Source organism: Diplotaxodon limnothrissa, linkage group LG11 (assembly GCF_057381915.1).
Source record: "Diplotaxodon limnothrissa isolate DT_005_m linkage group LG11, D_limnothrissa_male_GT1.1, whole genome shotgun sequence".
In the NCBI taxonomy this organism is placed as follows: domain Eukaryota; kingdom Metazoa; phylum Chordata; class Actinopteri; order Cichliformes; family Cichlidae; genus Diplotaxodon; species Diplotaxodon limnothrissa.
Genome location: NC_140606.1, coordinates 9,003,832 through 9,013,503, shown reverse-complemented (window position 1 = coordinate 9,013,503; position 9,672 = coordinate 9,003,832). Strand labels below are relative to the sequence as shown.

The following is a 9,672-nucleotide window of genomic DNA, read 5'->3' as shown; positions in this document are numbered from 1 at the left end:
GTCCTTGAGCCATCACAGCTGATTTAAGTGGATAAATTACCTTCTCAACATGTCTTGAAGTTCTCCAGAGGCCTGGTAGTGAACTAATCATGTGATTCAGGTGTGTTGACTCAGGGTGAGATCTAAAACCTGCAGGGACACCGACCTTCGTGGACTGGGATTGGGGACCCCTGCTCTAGAAGAAGGCTGCCCGCTTGTCAGACTTCAATGGAATGAGCTTGGATCAAATCCAGATTGATCTCAGTTTTCTTTGTTTCAGAGTAAATGTCTTGTACTATGAAGTTTGCTTTTTGTTATATCACTGCTTTGCAGAGGAAGTGCAGGAGACGTGGAAAGACTCCTCTTTATATTCCTCAGCATCAGGTATGTTATATTTGTAACTAACATGGATTAAATGACTACAACAAAACTAAAACATCTGGATTGCCCCATGTACTTTTTGAAAGCACTGTTTTAGCTGCTGTTAGATGTCATTATTGAAACTTGGTGAATAAACTCATACAATGTGAGAATATAATCAAATTGTTTACCACGGGGAAAAACACTTCAGACTAACATCAGTTGACATAATGTAAAGCTTATATTGAGCCGTTGTTGGAGGGAAAAGTGCCACGTGTCTAATCTGCTGGTAATTGCGACAATATTGTGAATAAAGGAGCATGTTTACCAGTGTTTTTGTATGTTAGAGCCTTAAATTTCAGTTTAGAGGATGAGGCTTAAGGTGAGGAGCAAGACAATGGGATGAAGTGTTCAAATAGAATTCTATTGGGTTCATTGTAATCATACTCCAGTATGTAGTAGTATGATTTGCTCCATTACGTGACGACTGCTGTGCAGACTATGGATTCAGTTACAAGAAAATGATGGCTGCGCTTGATATTTTGTACAGTGTGATGAAGTTGAGTTGTGCCATCCATCTGTACGTACAGTCAGTGCTTTTCACACAATATGGTATTAAGGATGAATGGGCACAGAGTGCAACCATATACAGTTTTGTAGACGACTTTTCCTTTCACCCCTCATGTCTTGTTGCTTTCCTCACTACTTTGTAAATAAACGGCGTGTAATGACAAGCGATTGTTGTCTGTGGCTGTTTGGGTCTTGGGGGCAGCAAGTGCCTCATTCATGCTAGGACCTGGCCTCTAGACGGGTTGTAACAATCAGTGATTGGCTGAGGATTGTAACCTCGTCCCAGTACAAGATTTTCAGGTAGAGTAAGAATGGAATTCAGATTCCAAATTCCATATTCCCACCAATGTATGAAATTGGAAGGGGATACTTTCCTTGGAATTCTTCGAACCTCAATCATAAAGTCAATGGGAGAGATTCCAAAAACATGGTATAAACCCTTACCGCAATCCCGGTGTCATCTGGTGTGTCTGTCCATCCCTGGACCATCCCTGTAATTTCTGTCTCTATCACTTGAAATGCTGTGGTCTCCATCACATTTATTCAATCAATGGCTTACACAATACTCAGATATAGATTTCTTTTGTTTTACAGTAAATACACAACATGAGACGACAACATACAGTCATTTGTGTTTCACAACGTGTGCAGAATCTCAGAAACACATACCAGATGTGGTGGCCATGGCTACAATGATGAAATCGCCCAAATGTAAACACAAATCTCTGAACACAGCTACAGAAGATGGCAATCACTTCACACCAGCACACATGGAATGACACAGTAAATACGTTTAGCTCTCCAGTACATTTTCCTTAATTGATTTCACGTTGAGAAAAAGCTAATTATCAGCGTGCCTTTAAAAGAAAAACTGTAAACAAAAACATTTCAAAAGTTGTTGTTTTTTTTTTTTGACTTGGTTGTAAAAGTGGTTGAAGCCTTTTCACCACAAGGAATGAACATGCAGCTCTGTCATTCAAGCAGCTGACGAGGGAGGGGAGAGAGAGAGTGGGAGGAGGCGGAGGTTTGACCGATGAAGAAAAAACATAACTTAATAGACACTCAGAAAGACAAACGATCAGTTAAAGTGTTAAACTTTGAAATCCAGCAGGTTGCAGTCGATTTTGTAGTAGACGTAAGGATAATATTCCTGCTGGCTCAGGTTCAGGCCTGGGATGTCCATTGCAGACTGGAGAGAAAACACAAGAAGCAGGATATTAGTGGGTGTGAGCAGCCAATGCAATATCTGTGTGTGTGTGTCATATAATGAAACTTTACACCAAATCCAATTTGCCCTCACAATCCAAATGCTTGGAAAAAAAATACATGGAATGGAACCGACACAGCTACACCAAATGTGCTACTTACCTGTTCCGAGGTTTGACCAAATGAAACTTTAGATTTTAAATATTTAAGAAGAATTTTTTTATTTTTTTTCTTCTTTTCCACTGTCACATTATAAATGCATTACACAAACAGAAACAATGCTGCACAACTTAACCTATATCCCATCTGCAGTAACCAGCTCCTGCCATGAGAGGGAGCAGCTGTTATAACCTGACACAAGGATGGATGGAGAGATTGCAGCATCTACTTTCCCTTCCTACTCAGTGTTGAGGATTATTGAAGCACTCACATCAATGATAGCTGCTGCACTGCTGTCCAGATGTTTGTAAAGGTCATTGAGCACCTCCCTCAGCTTCTTCATGGTCTTCTTGTTTGGCTGCAGGAGCATGGCTTGAAAATTCACAGGCAACCCATATCTGCAAACCAGAACATGTTCAACTCCACTTTCAGACTTAAAATGTTTAAACTACAAGTACGGTCATCAGTGGGGAAAAAACAAGGCAAGCAGTGTCAGGTTTTAGCTTTTATTTTTCTCTTTGTAATAGTTGGTTTTGTTGGCACTGCGATGTTTATTCAAGAGGCCTACCTTAAAACAGATTCCACAAAGACTCGTAGTGCTTTAATGTGAATCCATGCAATGAAGGCTTCACTAAAGTTCACTTTCAGCCACCGGACAAGTGGACCCTACAGAGATGAACAACAGTAACCATCAGTTTTATGTGTCAGAGTCATGAATCTTAAATTCATTCACAGTAAGTGCTTCAAAATATCTGTTTTTTTTTAATGAAAGTGCTTTATAAAAGTCCTGCTGACAGATCCTCTTTCTCTCCTAAACAGCTGTGTTCTGTAGCCACTGACAAACTTTCTTTGGGTGCGTGTGCACTCAGCACTTTCTGACCCCTGCTGGCTGCACAATAACTGAATTTCTGTGAACTGCTTCAGCCTTTAATTGGTTGTTTGTGATGCAAGCACACACTCAAGTTTTCTTCCACAGAACACAGTGGGGGGAAATCCACACAGTTATCAGGCTTAACAAAAAGAAAAAGATTGTATATGCATACAATAATATTGATCAATCCAGCGAAAACAAGTATAAACAATACAAATACAAATTAGTGTGATATATGGTAGAATCTTATCAGTCTACCACACACAGAGCATCCAAACCTTTTTCTTAACCACATGGACGACAGTAAATTAAACAGAATAGCACAGTAGGCTAATAATTCAACATATAAGTACTACATTTATGTGAACAGCACCTCATGGGCTAGAACATCCCAAACCATTTGGGTCTTTTGACTTTTCTATTACTTCCACAGCAAACACAAAATAGAACAAATACATGACATTAGAGGAAAAAAAACTATAGAACTTACAAACTGCTTCTTCTTATCTGTGGAGAGCCGTGTCATCTCTTCTTTATCTGCCTTCATCTCCTCTTCATTGTACTGAAAGTCTCTTACCGTGAACCTATGAACATCGTGAAGAGGACACAAAAACCAGTTTCATTTAACGAGAAAGTGATTTTTATGTGTAGAGACACCAGCTTATATCCTTCACATATTTAAATGTCTGAAGATCAGTTGTGAGAACATAATGCAAGACACATCTACATACGTAAGAAAATCACTTAGATATGTGACACGTATATAATTTATATACACAGAGCTGTTTATATTCACTGGGAAGAATGGTGGTTATAATAACACAATGCCATCACTTACTTGTTCTCTCTAGCTTTGTGTTTGAAGTCATCAATAGCTTTCCTGAACAGAGTGACACTGAACAGCCCACTGTCACTGTCTTCAAATAGCAGACTAGAAGAAAGGTCAGGTACTATTTTAGTGATATAATAATAGGAAGTTCATAATGTAAATTAATCGCATACTAAGTCTCTAAATACTTGTGGTCAGAAATATGAACAAAAATAAATTAAATTGTCACAAAGAGCAACTTAAACAATAGATGCTTGATAAGGGCATTAACAAAATATCTGTCTCATGGATGACATGACTTACTGTGAAGACCGTGGGACCACCATCTCAGCAAGCGTTTCATATGCTTTCTGCCAGTCAGAGTATCCCGTCCTGAACAAACAAAACAGCGCAGAACTCATTAATGCTCATATTCCTTCTCATTCAATACAAAATCAATCAGGACATAGCTGTGTTTACTTGGGGCTGACTCACTTTGGTACGACAACCAGCAAAGTGATGAGGTACTCTGAATCAAGTACAAAATCATCCTTCTTGACAATGTCAGCCAGGCTCCTGGTCAACAGGCTCCCCCTGTTGGCACACAATAGCATTACAACAACACAGACTCATATGAGGGTCCTGCTGTTGATAAAAGCTTTTTGGAGTCAGAGTATACAGACAAGGTCAAGGTAAAGCATAATGAGGTAGAGGAAAATAAAGGAAGCGAATGGTCATCCTAAAGGATGTTCCAGGTCGGCACTGCAGCCTTCATGTAATGTTACAGGTGCACTTTTGTCCATGTGAGTAACTTACGCATTCTTCCTTTCTAAGTTCTGCAAGTTTCCCTTTAGGTTATTATACGCTGATGCTCTGGTCTTCAAGTCATTGTCAATCTGAGTTACTTGCTGTAAAAAAAAAACAAAAACAAAAAAAACATGGCAAAAAATATTAATGACAGACAAAGTAAAATACAACAAAAGACCACAGAATAAAATAACTGCAGTGAGGGACCTCGATTAAATGAGTGAGAAGATATTATTAAACTCTGCAGCTACTCATGAGTATATAAAATTAAAAAAAATAAATAAAACAATACATACACTACCAGTCAGAAGTTTGGACATACCTGCTCATTTACTATTTTTTTCTTTATTTTTTACTACTTTTTATATTTTAGATACTCACCGAAGACATCAAATATATGCAAGCAAGATATGTGGAATTATGTAGCAAAGAAAAATTGATAAATAACTCTAAATATGTTTTATATTTTAGATTCCTCAAACCAGCCACTCTGTGCTTTGATGACAGCGCTGCAAACCCTTGGCCTCTCAGTGAGCGTCATGATGTAATCACCTGAAATAGTTTTCACATCACAGTTGTGTCTTGTCAGGGTCAATTTGTGGAATTTCTTGTCTTCTTAATGGGATTGGGTGACACACTTGTGTTGTGCAGAGGTCAGGTTGGTACACAGCTGACAGCCCTATTTGGCAACTGCTGGAATTCATATTATGCCAAGAACCAATCAGCTAAGTAAAGAGAAATGACAGACCATCATTACTTTAAGAACTGAAAGTCAGTCAGTCTGGAAAACTGCAAAAACTTTGAATGTGTCCCCAAGTGCAGTTGCCAAAACCATCAAGAACCACGATATAACTGGCTCATATGAAGACCAAAGGAAGACCAAGAGTCACCTCTGCTGCTAAGGATAAATTAATCCGAGTCACCAGCCTCAGAAACCGCAAGTTAACAGCACCTCAGATTAGAGCCCAGATAAATGCCAGAGGTCCAGTAGCAGACACATCTCTACATCAACTGTACAGAGAAGACGAATCAGGCCTTTATGGCCAAATAGAAACGACTACTGAGGAAAACCAATAAGCAGAAGGGATTTGTTTGAGCCAAGAAACACAAGGAATGGACATTAGACCAGTGGATATCTGTGCTTTGGCCTGATGAGTCCAAATTTCAGATCTGTGGTTCCACCTGCCGTGCCTTTGTACTATGCAGAAAAGGTCTCTACATGCATGGTTCCCACCAACGGTGTGATGGTCAGGGGGTGCTTTGCTGGTGACACTGTTGGGGGATATGTGACCCTAAACACATCTCCAGGCGGTGCAAGGGCTGTTTGACCAAAAAGGAGAGTGATGGAGTGCTGCGCCAGATGGCCTGGCCTCCAGAGTCAGCTGACCTAAACCCAATCAAGATGGTTTGGGATGAGATGGACCGCAGAGTGAAGGCAAAAGGGCCAACAAGTGCTCAGCATCTCTGAGAACTCCTTCAAGACTGTTGGAAAATGATTTCAGGTGACGACCTCATGAAGCTCATCGAGAGAATGCCAAGAGTGTGCAAAGCAATAATCAAAGCAAAGGGTGGCTATTTTGAAGAATCTAAAATAAAAAAACATATTTTGAGTTATTTCACACTTTTTTTGTTTACTACATAATTCCATATGTTATTATTTATACGTTTGATGCCTTCAGTGAGAATCTACAATGTAAATAGTCATGAAAATAAAGAAAAAACATTAAATGAGAAGGTGTGTCCAAACTTTTGACTGGTAGTGTAAGTAAGTAAGTAAGTGTAAGTGACAGACCTACCTTTGAGATGATTTCAGAGATGTTTTTAAGGGACTGTTTTATGGGATATTTTGCCATATCCCATTGAAATCTTGTAATGTAGGTGACAAGATCAACTAAAGGGAAAGAAAACAAAAGCTGTAAAAGCAACACTATTACCTGCTTATTATCTCACGGCAGCCTAAAGTTAATATCATTATTCTGCAGCTAACCATTCTTTGCATTACCCCAATTAAAAATACAGTTATATTTTCCTTTTTTTTTTTTTTACATAATACGAACAGAGAGTGTTGTAACCATCAGCGTACCTCCATTAGCCAGTAGGTTCTCCTGCACTTTGTCCCGGCTGTCCTCCAACACATCAGCCATGTACTGAGCCACCTTCTTCACCACACTGTGAACACCCAGGAGAGAGCAAAAATGCCATCTCAACACAAACTGCATGCACTAAGCATCACATGACCCCCAGGAACTGATTTCCCCCAACCAGATTTAACACAAACTGACGCACACATCAAAGGGTTTCACATATTCGTGTAAAGATAATCTCCTGACAAGGTCATTTATAAAACAGCAGACTTTCAGTCCTCAAGATTTTTAACCACGCTGTTCCATGGCTCATCAGAGCAGCCATGAAGCCATGGAAACACCAAGAGCCAAGTCACATTTGATGGCTAAAAGTTCCTAAGAAAGTACATCAGCCACTAATGTTCAACTTTTACCCATCTATTTTGCAATGTTATTATAATATCAAGTGTCAAAAATCAACTTAACGTTTTAACTGAAAGAAATTAAGAATTTAGCAGTTTCTTTTTCAGATATGGCGTGCAGAAACATCAAAAAGGAACTGGGTTAAAGAGAGGCTGTAGGCAAACAAGTGAAACGGTGTTGCAAGGTTGGCCTTTCCCACAGTCAGCAGAGGAAGCATATCAGAGCTCAGGCACTAAGAGCTGTGTGTGAGCTTTGGATGTCAATGTTTCCAAAAGACTAGAGATTACAGTCGAACATACTCATGAGAGTGAAGTCATCTGCTATAAATATGACTACAGAAGGAGCTGCGGGTGTATCACCCAACTGTAAATTGCCAAGTTTAGACTGCAGGGCCCACTAGCCTCAGGTCCCTGTGAAATTCCTCATTGTTACAAAGTAGAGGAAAGATTACAGAGTGGCAGAGGACTGGGAATGCAGGTTTTGTGTTCAACTCTCATTAATAGGTCAATAGTAAGAGCCATTATAAACAGAAAATAACTTTTTAATGAGAAAAATAATGTTCGGTACAAATCAGAAATTAACAGGTTGCATACCCTTCAACAAAGGAATCTAATTTGGCCAGTTCATCCGACAGCCCGACCAAGACATCCAGTGTCCCAACCTGTTTTTGGACACAAAAACAAAAATTAAACATGTTTTGAGTTATCAGTGCTGAGATTTGGGTCTTTTTCAGCAGTGTCAGCAGGGTTGTGTTTAAACAGGGACGTCTGGGGTTCAGTCTGCCTACAGTGACATCCAGGGGGCCCCTGTGCGCTTTGGACGGCGCCTCTTTGTCCAGAGGCGTTCGTGCATTGCTAACAGCAGCAGTGGGACATTAGAACCCCGCGTAGCACCAAGGTCAGCGGGGTTACTTCAGCTTCTGCACGGAGAGTGACCAATTCAGAAAAGCAGAGCTGCTCTGTGGATGAAACACTCCTCTACCCGCTGCTTCAACATGAAGGCAACAGATCTGTGTACAGGCTGCTTCCGATACACAGAATCGGTTTATTCTTGACAGTGGATGCAGAAGGTGAGTGATTTTGATTGTTAAACGATTGTTAAATGACTTTTTGAAATGAATGGGGTAAATCATTATGAATTACTACAGTGTAACAGCTCTGCGCTGCAGCACTGGAGGGAACAGCAGGACAGCGTGGCAAGCACAGGGTTTATACACTGTCCTGAAAAGTGTATAAACCCATACTAACCTTAAGGTCTGGGATGTTGAACTTGTGGTTGGTGGAGAGGTTGTTGGTACGCGTGGTGGCTGCCATCATTTTGTCCCATGTTTGCTGGCAGGTCTTATCTCCTGGTGCAGAGATCAACCAAAACTCTGTCATGTTTCCAGCACTGGTGCAGCTCGAGAAAGCTGGAAAGGAAATCCAGACTTAGACTAGTGCTTTCTCTAATATTATTAGCCTCAGCATTTAGTTAAACAACACTGTCTGTCTGATTACAAGTAAAAGACTGTTTGCTTACAGGGACACCGTTCCCCACTAAACAAGTGATGCTACACTAGCAACAATTCATTCAATTCATTCAAGACAACTACATGCTGACGTTTCTCTTTCACCAACAATCCATATCTTCACTCCCCGACTACTAACTAACGTTACAATACCGTAAATAAAAAAAATAAGCAATATGTTACATAAACCGCAGCTGGCAAAACAAAAACATGGTTAAGGTCAAGCAGCATCCAGCTGGGATTAGCTATCGTTAGCCATTTCGCTAGCTTTGTTATTAACGGCAACAACTCAGGTACTTTTTGATATCGTTTTAGCTGTTCACTCACCGGGGTATTAAAACGTTACAGTTGTTAGTGAAAATAAAGGTGTTTATAGTGTTTCTATAGCTTGACAGCGTTCATAGTTGCCATTCAGTACAGTTCGTGAGCTCCTGACAGCAGTACCAGTCAGCTGATCTGCAAGAGGAACCGGAAGGCCTCTCACACACGCTGCGGAGACCCACCAACGACCCCAGCTGGCGGTGAGCGAGTACTGCAGCCTGGCTCAGCTTGAACCCACAAAAACCCTGACTGGTGGTGGTGCTCAGGCTCAAAAACGCTTGAGTTATGTGGATAGTTTAGACTATAATCCGGATAAAAGAGAGTGTGTTTAGCTAGGCCACATTCTGAAATAAAACACCAAGATTGTTTGACACTTATGTAACAGCAAACAAAATTAATGTAAGTTTTGATGAGAAAAAATATAATTGTTTTAATGGATTTTCAACAGATTTCCTTAATTATAAACCCCAAATCTCAGACTTGATCCTGGGTCAACATTCCAAACTCATTATTACCCTATTAGACAAGAAGGCAGACAATGTTGGATGCCAAGTCAGCAGCATTTGAGCCTTTAGAGTAACTAAATTTAGGAAAGCTG

The 9,672-nt window shown here is 40.2% G+C and overlaps 1 protein-coding gene across 1 annotated transcript; it reads right to left on the bottom strand.

Moving 5' to 3' along the window:
• Window positions 1-1,605: 1,605 nt before the first annotated feature.
• Window positions 1,606-9,188, bottom strand: LOC146622289 (V-type proton ATPase subunit C 1-A-like). The gene is made up of 13 exons (XM_085365035.1): window positions 9,081-9,188; window positions 8,494-8,654; window positions 7,840-7,907; window positions 6,844-6,929; window positions 6,557-6,651; window positions 4,770-4,861; window positions 4,449-4,547; window positions 4,278-4,346; window positions 3,984-4,076; window positions 3,636-3,729; window positions 2,843-2,940; window positions 2,546-2,672; window positions 1,606-2,098 (listed from the first exon to the last, which is right to left on the bottom strand). The coding sequence occupies exons 2-13, from the start codon at window positions 8,623-8,625 to the stop codon at window positions 2,000-2,002; spliced, it is 1,152 nt and encodes a 383-aa protein (XP_085221161.1). The 5' UTR covers window positions 8,626-8,654; window positions 9,081-9,188; the 3' UTR covers window positions 1,606-1,999.
• Window positions 9,189-9,672: the final 484 nt, after the last annotated feature.

Coding starts and splice junctions, on each gene's coding strand:
- LOC146622289 (XM_085365035.1), bottom strand. CDS start 8,625: ATGACAGAGTTTTGGTTGATCTCTGCACCAGGAGATAAGACCTGCCAG. Junction 4,548..4,769: donor AACTTAGAAAGGAAGAATGC/GTAAGTTACTCA, acceptor GTGTGCCAACAG/GGGGAGCCTGTTGACCAGGA. Junction 3,730..3,983: donor CACAAAGCTAGAGAGAACAA/GTAAGTGATGGC, acceptor CGATGTTCATAG/GTTCACGGTAAGAGACTTTC.